Source organism: Schistocerca piceifrons, chromosome 1 (genome assembly GCF_021461385.2).
Source record: "Schistocerca piceifrons isolate TAMUIC-IGC-003096 chromosome 1, iqSchPice1.1, whole genome shotgun sequence".
Taxonomy (NCBI): domain Eukaryota; kingdom Metazoa; phylum Arthropoda; class Insecta; order Orthoptera; family Acrididae; genus Schistocerca; species Schistocerca piceifrons.
The window spans coordinates 443,016,661-443,042,440 of record NC_060138.1 but is presented as its reverse complement, the minus strand read 5'-3'; the positions used below and the strand labels follow the sequence as shown (position 1 = coordinate 443,042,440).

General features: G+C 40.5%; 1 protein-coding gene across 1 annotated transcript in view; it reads right to left on the bottom strand.

Annotated features, from left to right (window-relative positions):
* Positions 1 to 1,733: 1,733 nt before the first annotated feature.
* The window catches only part of LOC124798052 (protein CNPPD1), a 53,241-nt gene continuing 29,194 nt past the window's right edge, over positions 1,734 to 25,780 (bottom strand). The window contains exons 4-6 of the mRNA XM_047261282.1: positions 25,363 to 25,491; positions 5,425 to 5,592; positions 1,734 to 2,529 (exon numbers count right to left, since the gene is read on the bottom strand). Of these exons, the coding sequence (XP_047117238.1) occupies positions 1,936 to 2,529; positions 5,425 to 5,592; positions 25,363 to 25,491 (891 nt within the window). The 3' untranslated portion in view covers positions 1,734 to 1,935. The remainder of the gene's footprint in view (positions 2,530 to 5,424; positions 5,593 to 25,362; positions 25,492 to 25,780) is intronic.

Sequence of the window (25,780 nt, the reverse complement as noted above, 5' to 3'; positions counted from 1 at the left end):
ATTATTGCCTTACTTATTAGTAATTATTCAAAGTTCAGCTAGAATTCACAGTTTTCCCAACAACTCCATAGCTTCTAAGACCTTGTCATACTTTGAAATTCCTTTGCTACTGTCATTCATTGCCATGCTGTCTCACTGAGTGATAACCTCAAACATACAATAAATCCTCACAGGTACACACTATGAACTGTTGTCATGGAATGTAGTATCAACAGAATGATACTTACTAGGCATCTAATATAACTCCTTCCTTTCACATTACAGCAGACTAGAAGCATGAGTCGCAAGATAGGTGGCATAGAACAACTCTGCAATGAAATTAATTAAAAAAGAATCAAAATCTGAACATTCTATGCAGATCTACAAAATGTGTGTTCAAATAAGAATTCATGTTTCACCAAATTAAAGCACCCACCTTTTGTTTTGTGTGAATGTCAAATTCACACTATGTGACAAATCCTCAAGCACAAGTTACAGTCACACTACCGAGCTTTCAATTAGAAACAGCCCTAGAGCCACAGACAATAACAAAGACTTCTGAGGTTGGCAGGCATGCCAGACATAGCTGTGATGAGGTAACCAGTATTACAAAAGTTTAATGACCATTTGCACTTTTTCTCAGGTGATTCCAAAACAAATAGTTTCAGTAGACTGCATAAATTGCCACAAAATAACTGAGAATGTTTCTTTCTATCAATGAACAGATCTACTGCCCCTAAGTGCCTCAGTTCAAATCTTCCTGAATTCCCTGATGTTCCCCATAGTTTTGTAGTGAATTCAATTTATCTGATGCCAATTTTCCAGGTTTTGCAGGCAAGCTGCCACTCTGTGTGATATTCCCCACTCAAAAACCTGAATTTAATCCACACTGTGGCTCAGAAATGACATCGTCGGAAAATAAAAGAAATAACTCTAGATGATGCTACCACATACAGTGAACATTGTGTGTAAAACTCAAATGAATTTTTATGGCATTCCACAATACATATACAATAATGCCCAACTGCTGATGACACTTCACAAAAGTGTCAACAATTATGCAACAACTAACCTACTGATCTTCACCAAGTGCTATGAGTGATGGTCTTATGTGTGAATACCATTTGGATTGTGATCAATATGTATAACCCCATTATTCACAGCACCTTATGAAAGCAACTATGCCAGTAGTTGATACAGTGTGAATAATTGGAATCATCAGTTTCACTGAAAACAATGTATCTGCAACACACACAAAACTTAAGTATCATAATACTCCTACACTAAAATACACACAGCCTCCAATCTAAACTTCATCACAATGCTCTATTAGTTTATCTCCCAGTGTGTATGGGATTGTTGTCCACAATCCCATCAACCTACGCACCAGTAATGGATATTCTTACTCTTTAAAATATGATCCTAATCATTATAGCATTTTTCACATGCACAACATGCCTTGAATGTTCAAAGCTCTTCACCCGCCAAGGCACCAAGAACTTAAATTAGTTCCTCCTGTTAAGGTAATGGCTTTTTTTATATACAACCATTCCTCTCCACAAAGATATAAATTTCACCAAGAAAGTCACATGTGCAAAGCTCAGTTAAGTACTCAGGTGCAATGCACAAATGCACAGTTCACTATTAAGACAAAAAGGCAACAGGGTTTGGCACAAGTCTTATTTTCACATATTTCACAAAACTAATGGCAAGAGAGAGGAAATAAAAACAAGAAATTTTTGACTAAAGTTATAGATGTTATTCACAATCTCAAAGAATTTCACAGTCAGACTTAGTTGATTTTAAAAAGCATTTGATCAACAAGTACACTTGCAGGTAGCACAAACTTATTTTATTATTTGTACATAGAAAAGCAGTTACCAAAAATAGCTCTATCTCGCATTTAACAACAGTTATCTTCATTTGTAAAATTTAATGTTTTTTATTTCCCTTGTTCTACTGAAAAAGGCTGATTACTTCACCTGGTGACATTTCTGCCATATGATGTGGCACTTTCAATGACCACGGTGCAATAAATGTTATCCAATGCAAAGAGGAATATGAATAATTTCCTTGTGCTGTTGTAAGGTCAAAGTACGTGTGACCTCTTCGATTATTATTTTGTAGCCACGAGTGGTGCCAAAACCAGTCCACTAGGCTCTTCACTAGTTTCCAACTAATTTCATCATCAAAGCTGTATGAATTTATTACAGCAGGGCAAGCAGTTCCATTTCCTTCCACAGTTTCTGTAGACTGTTCTGACAACTTCATTGCAAGTTCATTGACAATATTATGATTGAAGTCAACTGACACGGCAGTGTTGTCTCTATCAGATGACCCGAGAGAGGCAAGAATGAAATTTGTAACCACGGCATCAGCATTCTCCTGCTCACTGTTAGCTGTAAAATTCTGAGGTATCTCAGCAGCTGATTGACTGACGTCTTGAGTATTCCGAGAGATGGCATTTCCTGGTATTTGGCTGACAATAAATGCAGATCCTAGCAGAGCCAAAACACTTACAGTGTAACTTGTTATGCAAACAGCAGACACCTAAAAAAAATAACAAAAGTCTATTATGTATCATTTGAAACTTTTCAAGACGAAAAAAGAATGTTTTATTTAAAAATATCTTTTACTAACCAGAAGGTATGAAAATTACAACAAAAATATGGCCATTGAAAGCCTCAAGCAGAAAACAAACAATGAGCAGACTAAGCTCAGAGTATTTCAGGCACTGTGTGGTAACAGCCACTTACACAAGATCGAAAATGTTGCTAAGCTTTGGGACAATACCCTTTTCTGAAAGCTAAAGTGACATTTTCCATCTTTTTTGATGTACTTGATACCTGAAGTACTTGGCGAGTAGCTATATTAACACTTCCATTATAAAAACACGAAACTTAATATTTACCGACACTTGCTTATATAGCAAAATTTCATTTTAAAGTTTTAAATGTGAAGGACTTTGCATCAATTTCATGTGTTCAGTTTATTTTAACTAGTGGAAACATAACCTCACATTTTGGTCGTGATGCTCTTATACTGTGCCTGATCCTCCCTCCCCCCTCTTTACCATACAGTGCCATTAACACACACACACACACACACACACACACACACACACACACACACACACGTCAGTCTGCAAGTTCCCAGAGTGGTACACTACCCCAAGCATGTAAGCGATTTCATTAAAGTAAATACAGTGCCACCTTGAAATAACAATCATTGTAAATAAAAAAATGTGCATTCGAATAGTCACTCATGAAAATGCAGCATTAAGTAGTGGACAGATATGTCAACATTGTTGTGTCACAAATCACAATAGAGCGTTTCTAAATCAAGAGTTCAAGACTTCTCTAGAATGTTCTAAGGAAGAGAGAAGAGTGTGCAAAGTTTGTCGCAGACATATTGATTGCCAAATGAAAATGACAATGCAGGGTCATCTGGCACAAGTTTATTGAAATTCAATATTCAGACAATTCTTTACTTGAAATAAATCGTCATGGGTTACAAGATTAGTGCTAATAATATGAAACCACCACAAAATGATAAAGTACAGAACGGGTCATTGGTGGTTCGCCAAGACTGAAGAAAATATGAATGTGATGCACAGGTTAAACATCGCAAAGAAATTTTCTGAGTTTTACATGGTGAATGTTCTGTACACCATACTGAACTGGCAGGAGAAAATTTAGAAAAACTTGATGCATTAAAACTATAATCTCCACTTTTGTCTCTGTTTTCTTGATCCAGTCTTTAAAATTTTTGGATTGATGGTGTATTTGATACACACTACATACACAATCAGAATACCTGTCATTTTTTAGTTGTAACCCAACTGCAATAAACAAAGGAACACACGTCAAATTACATGAAAACATCAAGCACATTTTATTTGCAATTCAGGGGCATTTGGCACTTTGTGTCCAGGCTCGTTTGATGAACTTAAGCAAAGAGCATTAGTCAGTACCACTATGTCCCACTCTTTCTTTAGTTGCACTAAATAAAGGCACAGCCAATGACCTTGCCGCAGTGGTAACTCCGGTTCCCATTAGATCACCGAAGTTGAGCACTGTCGGGCTGGGCTAGCACTGGGATGGGTGAACATGCGGTCTGCTGAGGGCTGTTGGCAAGTGGGTTGCACACGGCCCTTGTGAGGCAAACTGAGGAGTTACTTGATTGAGAAGTAGCGGCTCTGGTCTCGTAAACTGACATACAGCCGGGAGAGCGGTGCGCTAACCACATGCCCCTCCATATCTGCATCCAATGACGCCTGTAGGTTGAGAATGACATGGCGGCTAGTCGGTACTGTTGGGCCCTCATGGCCTGTCCGAACGGAATTTAGTTTAGTTTAAATAAAGACACATGCATCTGCTAATACTTTCATGTCTTGATTTGAAGACCTTCCCCTCTGCCCTCCATCCTGAAGATGTGGCAAAATAAATACCAGTATATAGAGGGTCCAACTGCCCATAAAATCAGAATACTTGTTGAAAAAGAGTTACTTTTCTAATCCACATTTAAAACAATTACCCTGGCAAATGTGTTGCCAACAACTCAAAAAAATAAACAAATCAATAAAATAAAACTAGATCAAATGCATGTATCTATCTGCTATTGCAGTAGAAGGCCTTAGGCAGTATCTGTACTGTAGTGCCACATCCTGTCTTCCGAGGATGTTATTCCTGCCTCATTTGCAGAAGATTCTCTGCATAGTTTGTAAGAGGTGGTGAGAGGTTATAGCAGGTCAAAAGCTTACAGTCAATCCACCATGCATGTTCAGATAATTGAGAAAGTAAATATTTTTGTGTTAAGGGCAAAGATCCTTATCAATTTAGTTTCAAAATCTCAGAACATAAAGCTTTCATCACCACCCTATTCAAGAATGGAAGTTTCCTTCAGCATGTTAGCACTCTGTTAGATCTAGACCTCACACATGCTGCCAGTGTATTGTGTTCAACAGGCTGGAAAAATATGCTTGGGCATCATAAATTGTGTGGAAAGAGGGAGGATCACACTGGGTATAGGTGCATCAATACAGTGAAAGCAATTCAAGTGCACACACCTGCCATTACAGTGAAAACTGAAAGCTAGTAGCAATATCTATTCAGCCGACTGCACATTTTCAAGTCAGGAGTAAAGCTAATAAGTAACTCCATATCAACTGTTGGAACGTGTCCTCTTCTTGGCACTATCCACCTTATTTATTCTGCAGCCAAATAAAAATAATCAGCCATTTTACACACAGATTAATGTACAGCATTTTTTTAACCACCCTTCAATACTGAGATCTACTCAGAGAGCATCCAATATCAAGAAATCTTTAACATGATAGCTAGGGAGACGTATTGACAATATTGTATGGTTCAAATCTATGAGATGTCACAAGCATACTGTTCATATTGCTCAGTTAAATCGTTAATAGTAATGAATTGCACTTACTGTAAGAACTGCATTCACTAATGCTGTTATGTCTACAGATTCCAGAAGTCTCTCCATGTCTGTATAAGTAAACCAACCTCTCCGCTTGCCTTCTTGTAATGCAATCTGCTTCTCGAGACACCAGAGCCTCTTCCAAAAATTCTGTTCACTCACAAAGACTTCCCAATTCTGAAACAATGTAAATAAAAGACAAAGTGACATAAAATATGTTTTCCTTACACAAAGTGATGAATCATTGTCCAAGTTAATTACTTCTTGCAGGCATGTTTTATATACAAAGGTAGTTTTACAAGAAGCTTCAAGTGTAAAATACACATGGACATTGGGATATTTTTCACATTTTCTTTTGAGTTTTAGTAACACCCTCTCATAATATTTCTTATCATACACTTGTACAAACAAACATTAAAATCCCACCTTTCCCGGAAATTTGAACTAATAGAAAGTTCTCGAGTACTCCAATGAGTTTGATAACCAACTGATTCAAGAGGCCATTATGTCCACAACAATGCCACATCCCATACATACTCAACTCAGTCACAAGATTTTAAAATACGCAGTGGACACAACTTTATCATCCTCTCTGTGATTTTCATTTGTTTGGGCCACTAAAGAAGCTCTAGGAGGGCTAGAATTTGAAGATGATGAGGGTATCGGGGGATTTGCATGCAATTGGCTCCCGACGAAACCAGTTTCATTAAAAAATCCTGTGATAAAACGCGTTCCTTCTCGCTGGTAAAAATGAATTTCGAAAGCAGGAAACTATGTCAAAAATATATAGGAATACTGTTGCATACAAATCTGTATGTCAATAGGTGCAGCTTCCACCATCCAGCTCACAAGAAAGCTATGCTGAATGCTCTTGTACACAGAATCAGAACTATGCTGGACAATGACCACCTCAATTCCAAGTTTAACCATCTAATGATTGTGTTCAATGGGAACAAGTATTCTATCCATGATATTAGGTGAACACTATAGTGTAAACCAAGACGAAATCATTCAATGAAGCCACAAGGACCAACGCAAAGTGTGATTTCCATTCTTAAATGCAAAAACTAATGGAATAGGTGAAGTCCTAAACAGCCAACAAATCAGACCGGTCTTCCGGCCATCCCAGAAAATTAAAGAAATGTTGCAGCCTGTTGAAGATAATCTTGGCCTGAGAGTTTGAGGGATTTATAATATTCCTTGCTAGTATGGCAAAAGTTATGTGGGACAGTCTATACGGACTGTTGCCAATGGCTGCGTTGATCATCAGTCACCTGAAGTACAGGAATTTGGGGGAAAAAAAATCTTTGTTGGCTGAGCAACACCTGCTAAACAAATAAAAGATTTTGTTTTTTCACACAAGGGTTGCTACACATGTCACACTATTTGGACTCTGACCAGGGAAGCAGCTGAAATTAAACGAACAACTTTAATAGAAACAACAGTTTTGCACTGAGAAACGAATGTAAGCTTGCACTTGGTAACGAAAGGACACAGAGGAGGACTTCACATACAGCAAATTTTGTACTGTGGCCATCCACAGCTGTAGAAATGTACAAAGATGAATACAACCACATGAGCTGTATGATAAATCTTTATTTGTGATCAAACTAGTTTCGCGGCATTAGAGCCACATCATCCAGTATGCATATTTATTTTGTAATTTATTTAAAACAACAACCATAGAAATTTGGAACACATGAGGCAATACTGACCCTATGGCTTATCTTAGAAGCTAGATTAAGAAAAGGCAAACCTACATTTCTAGCATTTGTAGACTTAGAGAAAGCTTTTGACAATGTTGATTGGAATACTCTCTTTCAAATTCTGAAGGTGGCAGAGGTAAAATACAGGGAGCGAAAGGCTATTTACAATTTGTACAGAAACCAGATGGCAGTTGTAAGAGTCGAGGGGTATGAAAGGGCAGCAGTGGTTGCGAAGGGGGTGAGACAGGGTTGTAGCCTATCCCCGATGCTATTCAATCTGTATATTGATCAAGCAGTAAAATTCAGAGTAGGTATTAAAATCCATGGAGAAGAAATAAAAACTTTGAGGTTCGCCGATGACATTGTAATTCTGTCAGAGACAGCAAGGGACTTAGAAGAGCAGTTGAACGGAATGGACAGTGTCTTGAAAGGAGGATATAATACGAACATCAACAAAAGCAAAATGAGGATAATGGAATGTACTCAAGTCAACTCGGGTGGTGCTGAGAGAATTAGATTAGGAAATGAGGCACTTAAAGTAGTAAAGAAGTTTTGCTATTTGGGGAGCAAAATAACTGATGATGGTCGAAGTAGAGAGAATATAAATGTAGACTGGCAATGGCAACGAAAGTGTTTCTGAAGAAGAGAAATTTATTAACATCGAGTATAGATTTAAGTGTCAGGAAGTCATTTCTGAAAGTATTTGTATGGAGTGTAGCCATGTATGGAAGTGAAACATGGACGATAAATAGTTTAGACAAGAAGAGAATAGAAGCTTTCCAAATGTGATGCTACAGAAGAATGCTGAAGATTAGATGGATAGAACACACAACTAATGAGGAGGTATTGAATTGAATTGGGGAGAAGAGGAGTTTGTGGCACAACTTGACAAAGAAGGGACCGGTTGATAGGACATGTTCTGAGGCATCAAGGAATCACAAATTTAGCATTGGAGGGCAGCTTGGATGGTAAAAATCGTAGAGGGAGACCAAGAGATGAATACACTAAGCAGATTCAGAAGGATGTAGGTTGCAGTAAATACTGGGAGATGAAGAAGCTTGCACAGGATAGAGTAGCACAGAGAGCTGCATCAAACCAGTCTCAGAAGTGAAAACCACAACAACCAGTAAATAAGCCAACATTCTTGCTCTAACTGCGACAAAAATGTTCAGTCATCAAGAGGATGTTCGTCCAATTTAAAATACGGCAGAATGTAATGATCTGAGTTCATCTAGGTGGTCATTGCGGACCTCATGTTGTCACGATGTTACACTTCTGGTTTCCTGTAACAGTATTGTGTTCCCTACATTCTGCATACTTTTATTTTGAGTACGGACCTTTTGACGGTTGAGCATTTTTATCACAATTGCAACAAAGAATGTTAGTCACCTATTGGTTACCATTTAAAATAATTTATGAAATAAATATGTATCCCCAAAGACGTGGTTCTAACGCTGCTTAACTAGTTGGATCAAAAATTTAACATAGAGCTAAAGCAGTCTTTTTCATAAAGGTAGACACCACATAGTTTATTGCCTGATACGAATCATGGTGCTGCAAGCAATGCTGGAAAGAGAGAGCAAACATAATCTATGGATGTAGAGGGGCCACCTCAGTACGCACCATTCCTATGGTATCATGACATAATCCAGCCAATCAGATGCCATTCAGTGGGTATAAAAGTGGGAGCCTTGTCATTTTCACAATGGTCAGAATTAGCCCCAGACAACTACGCTGATGTAGGCAATAATCAAAAGCTTGGAACTTGATCCAAATTTGACATTGTAAGTAAATAGAACTTTCGTACACGGACTCCACTGTGAAAGAGATTGTAGGCAAACTATGTACGAAGATAAATTATACTTGCCTTTCATGTTTTAATTTTTTTCTTAATAAACTCCTGTTTATATTTCATTGACTGTATTTAATGTACGAAGATGGAACTGGTATCAGTGTCTTCTGGAAGAACTCCACTGTTTTCATTTTACAAGGGAATAGTCCAATCCAACATGCTGACAAAATTTTTCATGTAGGAAGCATGCACCGAAAGAACTGCAGTGTCAAGACATTAGCTGTTAAGGCATACTGCAATTATTTGTAAAAAATGATAAAAGTTACTCATATCTGCTGGACAAAGAGCCACATAACAATGGTTTGTATAGCCCTTCCTGCCAAACAAAGGAATCGGCGACCAAGTAGACACAGCAGTGACGAGAGTATAGCTCGAAATCCGTAAGTATTCACATGAGAAGTGTGAGCAATTAAGCCACACTAAAAATGCCTCAAATCATTAATTGTTTGAATAACTTGTGCTTAATATTGAGAGCTAAATTGTTGCTGATGTAATTGTTACACATGGCAATAGAAGAGGAAAGAAAATCAAGGCACTATATAATGGTAACTTAGAGAGGACTTCCATTAATTTGGATTTTAATCTGTAGACATAAAATATTTTATAACAATTCCCACAGCACATTTCTTATGACAATTTTTAAATGATTTATATTTTATTGGCGATGAAAACATTGCTTGTTTATTCCTTGTATTTGTTACAAAAATGTGAAGTGTCTCGAATGACAACCAAATATTTTCCTTACACAAGGCACACCTGACAAAAGGAAAATTAATGCATTTAGGGCCTTCATAGTAATTACTACTTTTAAACAAAATTGGGATGGAGTAGGAAATGGCTGTGGCCATTGTTCTGCATATTTTGCTACATACCAGGCACACTTGATCGAATTCATAAAACTTGGTGTTGCAAACTGACAATGCACAAATGTCCAAAGTTTAACAGTACAAATCTGCTGACAAACTTGAAATGGCAAAGAACTACTGCAAATTATATTGCCCAACAATTTCCTGCAAAATTCTTCACACTTCAGAAAAATTTCTTATGGAATCCAAATTATATTAACAGTCATTGCCCTAAAGACATTGTTCTCTTCCATTTTTCCAGATGTTGCTACATCGATTACAAGATCTACACAATCATATTTATTTATTTATTTATTTTTGCCTAATCTGCTCTGAGGTTTCTGAGGAAAAATACAAAACTGCACAAACTGATACTTTCCACTGACATTATTGTAATGAATGTCTTCATCAACTGTCTGTCTGGCCATATATGCAGTACTTTAGGGAGTGGCAAGGAGTTTTGTCTTCTTGTCAGCTACTAATTTCTCTATAGTATTATCTACCAATGTCATCATATCCACACCCTTTCTTGAAGTAAAGCTCTTAATTTTCTGACTTCCTTTTTCATATCATTTCCTGAATCTGTTTAAGCAGGTCCAACAAAGCCTGGGAATCAGTAATGTTCATCTCACTTGCAATTCAGAGTGCTCAAGTCACCTTTATCTCCCTCTGTAAGGGTGCACTGTCTCTCAGAAGCTGTTCTATATTGAAAGATTTTCTTTTACATGTCTGCGAGTTGCATTTTTTCTATTCATACAATTTATGCTCAGACTTTATGAAATGAATCCGGCTTTGCACACTGGATTTTGTATAAGAGTTTTGTCCCACTTTCATTTAAAATTTATAGCCTATTCTTTCTCGCTGAAAGTTATTATTGTACACATTTTTTTTTGGGCTTGGAAGGTCCTTCATTTTTTTTATTTTTTTGGACTTTAATTAGCACAACAATCACCATTCAGACCACAATTCACATAATCACCCAAGTTATTTCCCGTTGCCACAGTTTCTAATGAAATGATGGCATCATTCAAATGAATGTCAAAAAATCAACTATGAAACGTACACGATTTTGACTGTGTAACACATCCAACAAACACTAAAAAACACCAAAAATACATTCTCAAAAGGCCAGATAAAAACAATCGACACAAAAAATCTAAAGGCAGCCACTCTAAAAACCTCAACAAAGATGCACAAAGGCCATACCCCTTTAAGACTGGTCGCCACCTAACACACACACACACACACACACACACACACACAGAGCGAGAGAGAGAGAGAGAGAGAGAGAGAGAGAGAGAGAGAGAGAGAGAGATATTTCAAATTCAGTGCCAAATGAACGCCGATGGGATTAGCAAACACAACAACACAGCGCTCATCGCATTTTGCAAAGTGAAAAAGGCTTTGCAGAAACAAAATCACACAAAGTACTTTAGTGCGTGCGTGCGTGCGTGCGTTCATGAGTGCTCTCAGAATGCAAAACTTGATTAACAAATATATACACGAAACATTTTTAACACAAAAATCATGTTTTTTAAAACTAAAGGGATGTGTTAACTCGCTGATGAAATTCACATTTATACCATTTGTTTTGCGGATGACAAGCTATCAGTGCAGGACACCATACAGACGGTCCTGAAAAACATGTAATATGAAGTCACGGTACGAAGAAAAATGAACAAAAATTATCTTTAAGCCTCACTTTGTTAGATCAGTTACAACATAAAATATGTTCACTTTTTACAGTTTTCAATAAAATCCACTGATGACGCACAGAGGTGTTGAAACATATTTGGGTAACGAGAAAAATAGCGTTTTTGCGTAAAAGGTGGAACCTATATCCAATAAATCATGTTTCATTTTTGGACAACCGAAAACATTTATTGGTTGACATTACTGTGAAACTATGGAACCTGTACAAAGGCTGATGCTATTCGCAAGCATGTACAAACATATCTCACAGGCAACCACTAATTATTACGGGTATTAAATGAGTTGTAGATTTGAGCGAATAGTCACTGAACAACTGTGTCAGAGGAACTATAAACGGAAACTGAAATTACAATAGCGCTATGCCATGTTATCTGTTTACCTATTAAAACTGTCAACCCAGAATACCAGGTTGAGCATGGTTGCCTCTTCAGTGATGGCTATGATACACGTTTCTCCAGCTGCCTGGCAACCAATGAATTTTTTCAACTTTTTCATTTGCAGTGTGTCTTAGCAGGTAAAATCCTGACATAGTATTTCTCTCAATGTATTCTCGTACAAAAAATTTCAGGGCAAGTTTCAGCAGGTCAGATTGACCACTTCCCTTATAAACTCTGTGGCAACAAAATTTTTTAGGCAATACAGGTAATGTGAGAGGAATACATTTCCTGAAGACATTACTTAATTTCTGACATGCGGGGAACTTTACTGTTATTGAATTTAAGTGAACACGATCACAAGAATATAGACACACACACACACACACACACACACACACACACACACACACACACACACTTGTTTCACACATTAACTCTATCAGAGATCTCTTATATGAAATACTTTTGGATTTAATGTGACACAGCATGCTCCACTTCCATGTCAAAAACTAAGCAGCCCCCATTTAGTATCACTACAAGAAACATAGTGGTAGGCTTAAAATTAACACATTACTGTATTTTTTGATCAATTGCCTGGTAGCCAAGGCGAGGAAAATGGTTATTGATTTGGGAGAATGAAAACTAGTGATCAAAATACACTACTGCAGTTATGCTGGGCCTATACTGCAAACAGTAAGAGAAAGTTATTTAGTGTGATAAAAACAGAGTTCCTCAGATGAACTTAATTTGGACTCTGATGCTAGTAATAGCACTCTTATTAACTGTAAAAACTTAAATACATTATCTGAGCAAAAAAGTAAAGGACCCTGCAGACATAGCTGGATTTCAATATAACCACATACATGTACCCATCACCAGCAGGTATGTAAATTATTATAGTTGCAAATCTCTGACACAGGTAGAACAGCCACCTTAGTGTTGTTAGTGTTTAGTATGACTTCAGGTCACAAACAATGTTGCCAGGAAACTCTTGACAGCACAACGGTGCAAATGTCACATACGTATGTGGGCTCATACTGTCAAGTTCTTTGTAAATTTGATTCAATCACTGAAATAAAATCACACAGTCTCAAACCATGAAATTTCATTTAGTTTCCTCTTCACCTGTTTGGTACTTCAGTTTTGTTGTTAGGCAATGCATAATTTTGTCACCCATATACTTTAATCACATACACCAAACATTTAGTTGAATACAGCTGCGCATCTTTTTAGTGAGATAATGAAGTAACCACTGACATTAGTCTTATCACTATCACAGAACCTTTAGCGACACTGTCAGTATTTAATGATGTAACAAATTTTCATAACAATTTTTAATAGCTTCATTCTACCTTGCTGTTTCCACGATACAGTTTGATGGAGAAGCGACTTTCCTAACAGCTACCTTGGCAAGTGTCTCGACTTCGGCAGTTTTTTTTTTATTATTAGTATTCCTGGCAACATTGTTCGTTTTTTATTATTCCTGGCAACATAATCTTTAATTTAATTTGGGTCCATATCAGTTCTATTGGGTTGAAAGGACTGACAAAGTAACAGACTAAGGCCCACTGCATGCATCAAAGACAAAGAGCAGAGAACAGCAGGGCCTCTGCAGATCAGAGCACAGGCACAACACAGCTGCAGAGCCTCCACAGTTAAGAGCACAGAACTCCTAGGGCAAAAGGAAATGGCAATTGTACAATTGTCATGGAGTAGTTGATGGGAAAAATGTAACAGTGATAAAACCTCTGTGACCTCTTCCTCCTACTTCAATTATGAACAGCTCCGGTCTGCAGTCTTAAAGGCTACATTACGCATTTACTTCTATAGATGTGGATTCAAAGGGCTAATTTAGTGTCACAAACATTTATTCGAATTCAGTATTAAGAAAACCACTAACTGATGGGACTCTACTTATCCCACACGGTAAACCACTTCCTGGACAACATAATGGAAACTTCTCACCTTTTTCTAGGAGATGAGTTGTTTCCATTATTGTAATACTTTATGCTACTGATGTACATACAAAGTTGCTGATAAGAAAAATAAAGCTCTTTGCTACAGGCTTTCTCGTGTTCGTCAAATACTGGAATGTGCTTTTGGTACACAGTTCAGGCATGTATTCAAGAGATCCTCAGTGTAAGCTGGATACTGAATATGGAATAGCTATGGCTACATGCTTGCTGCTTTATTATTTGATAAATTAAAACACTGCATCAATGGGATGTACATGCACACAAGAAAAAAAATCCCACATTTCCCAGTTGAAAATACAGTATAACCCCACTTTTACATTCCTAGAATTAACATTTTCCCACCGTTAATGACATTTTTTATCAGTCCCATCCTATTTCCTATGCCCACAATGTTAATCTGCACCTGATTTTGTGTCAACATGTTTATAATTTTCCCGTGATTCACGCATTACGAAAAAATGTTTGTGGAAAAAATACAATGCTGGCATAATGTTGGCCATCCAGTAGTGTTTACAAATATTAGGTGGTTAAGTTTCTTGACACCAGGGAACTCATTCATCGGATTTAAATGGGTGAACGAGTAAAAATTGTAAAAATTCGTGCCGTACCTCCTGCTACTGTTGCTGCCAAGCTCTATGTAGTGCGGTGGCTGATGTAACTAGGTTTGTTCGAATGAAGATGATATGCCAATCACAACCATTTCCAAACTGTGTCTACTGCGCAAATGCAGTTTCACAACTGCTGTGATCATCATGACACCTATGTCAAACCATATTTAGCGTGTTTCAGCATATGGCCACGTGGAGCGCTAGTTGACACCGTCATTCACTTTGTGTTGCTCAAATGTTTTTAGTGTATGTAAACACAGCACCGATTACGTATTGTATTCATGATGAGCAAAACGAGTTTTGAGAATTTATTCTTGTTAAGTGCAGTATTTACGTAAGTATTATTTGTGATGTTACACAAACAAACAGTGTGAATGATAGTTTGCTTGTGTGTGTGTGGCTTTCTACATAACTGATGTGAGACACTACCCGATAACCTCAAAAAGACCAGTACAGTGCAAGAGACACAGAATAACGCATATTCAAATGCCATGTAAAATACTTATTTACACATTTGCACTTGACAATGATAAAAAATTTTCAAAACGCGTCTTGCTAAGCATGAGAAAGTACGTAACTAGGCAGTATTTCATTAATTAATTAATGTATGACAGCTGCAAGCTTTCCAAAACCATAGATTATGACATTTGAAATAAAGTCAAACATTTCCACTTCCCAGATAGTTATCAGTTCCAGTTACATCAGCAGTTTTTATTAGATAATAAAACTTTATTAGATAATAAAAAAAGTCCCGGACAAGTGTTTTGATGCTTGTTATGTACATACATTATACATAAAGTGCAAGGGGATATCCTATACGTAAATTTTACAGCTTGAAACATTACTTCCCACATCTTATATTTTCCCATTTTTTTTCGACCATTTTTTTGAGGTCCCTTGGAAAGTGTAAAAGCAGGATTTCACTGTACACTTTTTCCTGGGTGGAATAGTTTTTGCCAAGGTAAGTGGCAATGTGCTTTCCCTTGGAGCTGTGAAACTTGTAATCCTTTTAATCATAAATGTTTTATACACTGGTGTAGAACTTCAGCACTTAAGGAAATGAAACACAGCAAAAAGCAATGCATTTCGGAAAGATCTTTTACGCTCGGCGACACGTACACTGCATAATTTCATTTCACAAAAGTATAAATATGGATTCCACAAACTACAGCACATTAGCATCCACAGCACTGAAATGAAGATTGTGCTGCACACTATATGATATAAAAATAGTGTAAATATTAGTGTACCCGTATAAAGATGTGCAACGTTCAATGTCAGATAAGAAATGTAATTAATAGTTAGTTTCTTGGATTTTTGAGAGAACTATTATTTTTATTGTTTTACACAGACAGATATGACACATTGTCCAATGTCTTTGTATATCAAGAAGTAGTTGTGTTATATCAGTAGTAAAGTTAGTACACTAAAGTCAAAAACGTATTATTATGAGTGCCACTTATTAAATTTTTGCAAAATGAAGAAAAATATATTTCTGGTACAAAATAGTTTAAAGCAGTTTCATATTGGGTAAACCCATTCTGGAAACACCTTATCCACTATGGTATGGTTTCGAAGAATTCAGTGGCTTCTCAAGATCAAATCCGAACACCTTAGATGTAAATTATTCTGCATTGAATCAGCTGTAATGGATTGTAGACTGATTTTGTTTGTTTTGGTTTTAGGGCGCAAAACTGCTATGGTCATTAGCGCCCGGTCCGTGACTTAGGAAACAGTAAAAACCGAAAACGGAAACCAGCAGAAATGGGAACGAAACTCAAAAAATTGGAGAAACTAAAAGCAGAAGCAAGGCTTAAAAATCCACTTCAGAAAGGGGTTGGTTGTCCCCAAAAACAGCTTCAAATGACTGACGTCATTTCACTGGCACTAATAAACTCGAGAACGTGATCGGCCGAGCGCGTGTCATCTGCTAAAATGGACGATAGATCAGGCGACAGCTGTAGACGTGCGCGTAACGGAGTAAAATAGGGGCACTCAATTAAAAGGTGTCTTACCGTCCACAGCTGAGAGCAGTGGGGACAGAGTGGGGGAGGAGCGCCGCTTAAAAGATGTCGATGGCTAAAAAGACAGTGCCCTATCCGGAGTCTAGTTAAAATTACCTCCTCCCGACGACGCGTTCGGGAGGAAGAGGTCCAAGCACAAGGAAGAGCTTTCACGTCCCGCAATTTATAATGGGGAAGTGTCGACCAATGGGCGTGCCATAAAAGAACAACTCGACGACATAAAACGCTCCGTAGATCGGTGAAGGGAATCGATTGAATAGCTGGCCGAAGAAGAGAGACTGCAGCCTTGGCCGCTATATCGGCCGCCTCATTTCCACAGATATCAACGTGTCCTGGGAGCCAGAGGAACGCCACCGAGACGCCCCCCAGGTGGAGCAAGCGCAGACAGTCCTGAATCCGGTGGAAAGGGTGGACAGGGTAAAGAGCTTGGAGACTGAGGAGAGAGCTGAGAGAATCTGAGCAGATTACATATTGTATCCGCTGATGGCGGCGGATGTAGTGGACAGCCTGGAGAACAGCGTAAAGCTCCGCAGTATAAACCGAACACTGGTCGGGAAGCCGAAATTGATTTGGGGTGTCGCCAACAATATAGGCACTCCCTACACCTAACAATGTTTTCGAGCCATCAGTGTAAATAAATGTGACTTCCTTCGTTTGTGCACATAGAGCAGCTAATGCCTGACGATAAACAAGTAAAGGGGTACCATCCTTGGGAAATTGACGAAGGTCACGTAGCAGGCATATCCGGGGACGGAGCCAAGGTGGTGCTGTACCCCAAGTTGTCAAGAAGGTTTTAGGAAAAAGAATGGAGAAGTTGATGGAAGCGGACTCCCAGTGGTAGTAGGGAGGAAGGGCGGCCTGCGTACCCTAAATCAAAGGAGGCATTGAAAAAAAATGTCATGGGCTGGATTAGCAGGCATGGAAGACAGATGGCTAGCATAACAACTCAGAAGGACTGCTCGCCAATTGGACAGCGGAGGTTCAGCAGTCTCAGCATAAAGGCTTTCCACAGGGCTGGTGTAAAAAGCTCCAGACACTACACGTAATCCACGGTGGTGGATAGAGTCGAGACAACGAAGAATAGACGGCCGAGCAGAGGAGTAAACTATGCTTCCATAGTCAAATTTCGAGCGCACTAAGGCGCGATAGAGCCGGAGAAGAACTACTCGGTCCGCTCCCCAGGAGGTACCATTCAGGACGTGGAGGGTGTTGAGGGATCGCAGACAGCGAGCCGAAAGATAGAAAACGTGGGAGGACCAACACAGTTTTCTGTCAAACATAAGACCCAAGAATTTAGCGACATCTGAAAACGGAAGGTTGACAGGTCCTAGATGTAAGGAGGGTGGAAGAAACTCCTTACATCGCCAAAAATTAACACAAATGGTCTTACTGGGAGAAAACCGGAAGCCGGTTTCAATGCTCCAAGAGTGGAGGCGATCGAGACATCCTTGAAGACGTCGTTCAGGAAGGCTGGTCCGTTGAGAGCCGTAGTAGATCGCAAAATCGTCCACAAAGAGGGAGCCCGAGACATCAGGAAGGAGACAATCCATAATTGGATTTATGGCACTGGCAAACAGTACAACACTCAGCACAGAGCCCTGGGGTACCCCATTTTCTTGGGAGAAAGTACGGGAGAGAGTAGTGTTCACCCGCACTCTAAATGTGCGCTCTGCCATAAATTCGCGAAGAAAAAGGGGCAGCCGACCTCGAAAGCCCCAAGAGAACAGTGTGCGGAGGATGCCTGTCCTCCAACAGGTATCGTATGCTCTCTCCAGATCAAAAAATATTGCTACTGTTTGGCGTTTCCGGAGACAATTGTTCATGATATAAGTGGAGAGAGCAACAAGCTGGTCAACTGCAGAACGATGCTTTCGGAAACCGCATTGGGCAGGTGTTAAAAGACTGCGGGATTCCAGCCACCACGCTAAACGGTAATTCACCATACGCTCCAAAACCTTACAGACACTACTCGTGAGAGAAATGGGGCGATAGCTAGAGGGGAGATGTTTGTCCTTCCCAGGTTTCAGAACAGGAACGACGATAGCTTCCCGCCATCGTCTGGGAAAAGTACTGTCGGTCCAAATTCGATTATAAAGGCGAAGGAGGTAACGCAGACTATGGGTTGGTAAATGCATCAACATTTGGACATGGATACCACCCGGTCCTGGGGCGGAGGAGCGAAAGAAGAGAGTGCATGTTGGAATTCCCGCATGGAGAAAACAGTATTGTAGCTTTCGCGATTTTGAGAGGAGAAAGCAAGAGGTCGCACTTCCGCTGCACGTTTCTTCGGGAGAAATGCTGGCGGGTAATTTGAAGAGCTCGAAATCTCAGCAAAGTGTTGACCCAATGAGTTAGAAATTGCGACGGGGTCCACTAATGTATCATGCGCGACAGTGAGCCCAGAGACCAGGGAGAAACTAAGCGCGCCTGATAACCGTCGAAGCCGACTCCAAACTTCCGAGGAGGGAGTGAAGGTGTTAAATGAGCTAATAAAGAATTTCCAGCTTGCCTTCTTGCTATCGCGGATGACACGACGGCATCGCGCACGGAACTGCTTATAGCGGATACAGTTGGCCAAAGTAGGATGGTGGCGGAAAACACGAAGAGCACGTCGCCGCTCACATATTGCGTCACGGCACGCCTCGTTCCACCAAGGAACTGGGGGGCGCCAGGGCAATTCGGAGGTGTGTGGAATTGAACGTTCTGCAGCTGTAAGAATAACGTCGGTAATATGTGTGACCTCATCGTCGATGCTGGGAAAGTGACGGTCATCAAATGTCGCTAGAGACGAAAAAAGTGTCCAATCGGCTTGGGCAAACTTCCAGTGTCGCGGGCGCATATATGGCAGTTGAGGCTGCAGTCTAAGGACACATGGAAAGTGGTCACTCGAGTGTGTATCGTCAAGGGCAAACCATTCGAAGTGCCGAGCTAGCGGAACAGTACCGACCGAAAGGTCCAAGTGAGAAAAATTTGTCGTGGAGGCAGACAAAAATGTAGGGACCCCAGTGTTGAGGCAAACTACATCCACATGGTGGAAGACGTCTAGCAATAGTGAGCCACGTGGACAAGGATGTGGAGATCCCCAAAGCGGGTGGTGGGCATTGAACTCCCCAACCAGCAAATAGGGGGAAGCTGACCAAGAAGATGAAGGAGATCAGCTCATGCCATTGGTGTGGACGATAGAATGTATACAGTACAAAGAGAAAAGGTATATCCAGAAAGGGAAAGACGGACAGCAACAGCTTGGAAGGAAGTGTTTAAGTGGATTGGGTGATAATGGAGAGTATCATGGAGAAGAATCATGAGTCCTCCATGGGCTGGAGTGCCTTCAACAGAGGGGAGATCAAATCGGACGGACTGAAAATGGGGGAGAACAAAGCGGTCATGGGGACGCAGCTTTGTTTCCTGAAGACAGAAGATGACCGGCGAGTACGATCGCAAGAGGATCGACAATTCGTCCCGATTGGCTCGAATGCCGTGGATATTCCAGTGGATAATGGACATAGGGTGAACAGAAAAGGGAGGAATGTGACCAAGGTGGCCGTCAACTCAACGACTGCTCAGAGCTTGCGACCGACAGCACGGAATGGCATTCAGCCGAAGGCAGAAGATCCTGATCCATAGGTTGTTCAGGAGCAGCTCCTGCCACCAGCGATCGGCCGGTTGATCGGCCGCCAGCAGTGCGCCTCGGCGACACAGAAGACGGCCGAGGGCGATTTCCACCAGGTGGTGCTGTAGATGGGACACGCCTTGGTGGAGGAGGAGATGAACTGGGTTTCTTATTAGCCTTCTTGGAAATATGATGTTTAGATGGAGGAGGAACCGATGGTTGTGAAGTTGGGGTACAGTAAAAAAATCTTCACGAGTATGCTCTTTTTTCGAAGTCTTGGTGTCTGACTTGTGGGCTCGAGATTTAGCAGAACCCGATGAAGGGTGAGCCATAGAGTGGGCAGGCGAAAGTGGTGAGGTTGAATGGGCGATCTTTGCGCTGGCCGATCTGACGACCGTGGTACTAAAGGTGAGGTCGCAAGTCTGCGTGGCCGCCTCCTTTGTTGGCCGAGGAGAAGCAAGGACAGTGCTGTATTTTCCTGTCTGAGGCACGGTGGGCTGTCGACTGGCGAATAATTTTCGAGCAGCAAAGGTTGACACCTTTTCCTTCACTCTGATTTCCTGGACGAGCTTTTCGCCTTTAAAAATGGGGCAATCTCGAGAAGAAGCAGCGTGGTCAACCATACAGTTGATGCAGCGAGGGGATGGAGGTGGACAAGCACCCTCATGGGCATCCTTGCCACACGTAGCACATTTGGCCGGATTGGAACAGGACTGGCTGGTGTGATTGAACCGCTGACACCGATAGCAACGCGTAGGGTTTGGGACATAAGGGCGAACGGAAATTATCTCATAGCCTGCTTTGATTTTCGATGGGAGTTGAACTTTGTCAAATGTCAAGAAGACAGTGCGGGTTGGAATGATGTTCGTGTCAACCCTTTTCATAACTCTATGAACAGCCGTTACGCCCTGATCAGACAGGTAGTGCTGAATTTCTTCGTCAGACAATCCATCGAGGGTGCGTGTATAAACGACTCCACACGAGGAATTTAAAGTGCGGTGCGGTTCAACCCGGACAGGGAAGGTGTGGAGCAGTGAAGTATGCAGCAATTTTTGTGCCTGGAGGGCACTGACTGTTTCTAACAACAAGGTGCCATTCCGTAATCTGGAACAAGACTTTACAGGACCTGCAATTGCATCGACACCTTTCTGAATAATGAAAGGGTTGACCGTGGAGATGTCGTGACCTTCGTCAGACCGAGAAACAATAAGGAACTGTGGCAACGATGGAAGAACTGTCTGTGGCTGAGACTCAGTGAACTTACGTTTGTGAGCAGACATAGTGGAAGGTGAGGAAACCATTGCGGAAGAATCCCTCATGATTACCGGCGTCTCCGATGGCGCGCTCCTCCCTTGTGGGGGCCCTCTCTGAGGGCACTACCGCCTTAGGTGATTGTTCACACCTCAGGTCACACCTCCCGACAAACGGACGGAGGGACCAATCGGCACTTTCGGAAGGTATCAGCTCGGGTAATCACCCCTCCCTGGGCCTGGCCGTTACCAGGGGGTACATACGTGTCCTACTTGTCTACCTGGGGCGGAGAATTACGCGTTACCCCGTCACCGGCTACGCATGGAAATGTGTGGGTCAGCCTTCAGACACGCACAGGGAGGAAAAAAGCGAAAGGGAAAGGAAAGAAGAGGGGTCTCAAATGCCGCAGCGGAGAAAAGGGCGAAGAGAAGAGGTAAGGAAAAGAGAAGGACAGAGGAAGGACGAAGACTTGCAAGCGGAGAAAGCAAAGAATTTGGAACAGATTCGAGCGTCCGTCTCCGGACGTAGGCACAAACCATACTCCCAGAGGGGGAGAAAGGGAAGGAAAGAGCCAGAGGTGAGGGGTGGAGGGGGGGGGGGCGAAGATGGGGGATGGGGAAGGATGCGGAAAGGGAAGGTATGCAGCCCGGAAAGGAAGGAGGGCCACATTAGCTCGGGGTCCCGTGCTCGCTACGCACGTATCCACAAAAGAGTTGTGGACCCCCTGGGGGGGGGATTGTGGACTGAATCAGCTGCAATGGATCACACCCTTATTACCCCAGACTGGTAAAACTTAACCACTGACTCTGCCATTGCTTTGAGTATATATTATCATGCCCAGGCAAGAGAAACACCCGATCCACAATCCTTCCTACCCCTCCCAACATGGTCTCTCCCTCACATTCAATTTACAAACTATCCTGGTCCATCTTTAAGCCACACTTCCTCCTAAACCACTGCCACATGGATCATACCCTTTTGGGAGATCTAGGCACAAGGCCTGCTCTACACACCCAACCAACACACCCAACTCCAGTCCCGTCACACAGATCGCATCATATCCTATCCTAGGCAGGGCCACCAATGAAATCCGTCACATCAGACACCAGCTCTATTGTAACTTCTGCACAGCATTTTATATGGACACGACCGCCAACTAACTGTCCATCGAAATTAATGGCTGCTGTCAAACTGTGGTGACGGGTGGATTGGGCCATCCAGTGGTGGAACACACTGCTGAGCACACAAGCTCGACTTGAATGGCTGCTGCACATGTGGCATGATCTGGATTTGAACAGTTATAGTGGCATCAGCGCATTAGACTGAACTGCTCTGGTAGTTGGATTGTGCGGATTCTTTCTGGTCTGTGACTTTCCAAATATAGTGAACATTTCAGAGAGAATAGTTTTTGATTATGAATCCCAGACAATCTCCTAATTCCTCAGAGCTATAAGCTGTAGCTATAAATGTATTTCTCAGATGAAGTGGGCACTAGGAATTCTGATTACAGGCTTCACGTTTTGCTAATCACTTTCAGGTTGCCAATATTGTAGTTAGAGAGGCAGTGTTGAGAACGGCAAACATCATAAATACAAAACATTTATTCTATTATTCCACCGGCCGCCCCACAGTGGGGCACTGTAGTTGCCCAGAACAACATAATAATTTATTACGTCAAGATTGTGTCACAACTTCAGTACTCATATTACATGTTTCCATAATTTATTGTCATTCTCATACGGGTTTAATCCACAAACAGCTTTGACATTATGTATAAAAATTTAAAAAGATTAACAACATTTTCACATTGGATTTGTGCCTACTGACTACTCACAACACCACAACTGTACATCCAATTCACGCCAGTCCCTCACCAAATACATAAGTGCAATCTATATTCCTTGGTTACACTACTCCTCTCCTGTGCCTTTGGGGAAATTTCACTTTTCTAAACTTTCCAACAGTACTCCTCTGATATCAGAAGTGCTCATCTGCTGCTCCAACTGCTGTGTCAAGATAGTTCCTTAACCATCAGTTATGCCACTGCAGAACTGCCACAAAGCCTTTCACTTACTTGTATGTTAATCTGTTAAGCAAGGAGCAGATTACATGCCCAAGGTGAACATTCTATTGCCTAAGAGAATTCTCATTTATTGTTCCATCTCAGTTGCTCATTTTTAATTTGACTGCATACTCCGGCCACTCGAGATTGTCTTTAGATCTAAATATGCACCACCTATATTTTACAACAAGTAGAAACAGTAGTAGCTGTACCTAAATGTAGGATTTACCTAAGTAGTTGCAGCTGCAACCCATCTTGTTTACTCAGAATCACTCATTAGAGTACTTTGTTTTGCATCTGCAGTCAATGTTTTAAATAGGTATATGTTGGAGGTAGGACGGGAGAAGGCAAAATTGAATGAGGCTGATTAGAGGATGTGAAAGGAAGCAGGGAGGGAGTGGTGGGGATGTCATGAGTTTAACAAGAGCCTGCCAATAAGCTCCCTCCCCCCCCCCCCCCCCACACACACACACACACACACACACACACACACACACACACACACACCTTTCCTGCTACCAATACCCTCACTCCTTTTCATAATTTTACTATTTTGTGCCATTCGCATTTCACATACCCATTTTTCTCCACTTTCAGTATTTTAACGAGAATTTTTATTTAATTGTACATTCTATAATTTCAGCATAACCCTTATCGTTATTCCCCTTCCCCCTATCACCAACATACACCTAATTAAAATATTGACTCCAGTTGCAAAACAAAGTATGTGATATGTGGTACTGAGTTGCTGACAACTATTTAGGTAAATTCTGCATTTATGTACAGCTATTGCCTTTTCTTCTACTTAAAATATTAGGTGGTACAAATTAAGTTTTACTTTATTTTAGATCTGAACATGATCCTGAGTGATCGAAACCTGTAATCCAATTATAAATTTGCATGTGAGACAGAACAATAAATGAGAATTATTTTAAATATCAAAACAACAGCTGAATCTCTCGAGAGGAATGTGTCAGCTATAATGCTATTATCTGTTGCTGTCAGAGAATCTTACAAAAAGTAAGCCAGACAAAGTGTTTAAGTTGTTAAATTACAAAATTTACAAAAAGGAGAGTCGTGCAAACAGAATGAAGTCAGGTGCATGACTTCAACCATCTGTTACAGCATATCGAATGCACTGGAAGAAATGCAGTGCAATTTTAGGCTGAAGTAATGAACTTTTTTGTTGGGAAAGCTCTACAGTACTCTCACTCCACTGAAGAATATCTTCATAGAAATTCAAAATCAACGTTTTAATTTCACAAGTTTTAAGTCAATAATCAGTAGTAATAATTAACACTGACACTATAATATAACAATATTTTATTGTGAAGAATACAAATAAAAGTACATCTGAGTTCTTTCCATATTCCAGGTGTCCCCGCTGCATGATCCACAAAAATGACTAATGTATGTATTTATGTAATGACACTCGCTGGGAACTATTTGAACACTGCACATAAACTTGTGCTTTGGTGTGGCACATTGCAATATAAACAACTAACCCATGATGACCTCAGCTCCTAACAGAAAGTAAATTCCCAGGTGTAAAGTGTTACCCAAAATTCTGTATTACTTGTTGTATGTATTCCAATCCCTTCCTCACAACACAATTTTTGCCCTATATAACCCTCTTTAGTAAAATGGGAGTTATTTCCTGATGTCACCATAAGTTACCTATTAGCCAATTCTCCCTTTCAGTGTTCTCCATGTATTACATTTTTCCTTACCAGTTCTGTGGAGAACCATGGTTCCTATCAGTTCACTTTATTTCTGCATCCTTCAGTAACACCATATCTCAAATATATAGATTCTGTTTACAGCAACACAATACGCAATTTTTTTTTATTTTATTTTATTTTTTTTTTTTACACACACACAGATAAATTTTAGTTAGAAATCAAATATCAACACAAAACTTACAATAGCCTGCAGGAAGTCTCTTTCAAAACGATTCATTTCTTTCACGTCAATTCCTGCTGATGCTGCCCACTCATCATTGAAAACTTCATCTTCCTCACCATCATCATACAGAAATTTGCTGGCCACCATCTGAAAATACACACTTTATGACTTAATTTACACAAAGAGAAGCAAGAAAACTAACAGAAAATGCAGCTACAGCAATGGAGTAATTAAACAGAACATGAAAGATTAAATTATGAATTTGTCCCCTGATCATTTCAATAAATGCATCTTAAGGGGTTCTCCATCCCATTATTACTGCTAAATGCTAATTGATTCCAATTATTTCTACATAGTGCCATCTGGAATACAGGACAGCAAACTACTAAGTAACAAACATTATAACATATAATCTTTAGTTATGTCCTCACACATT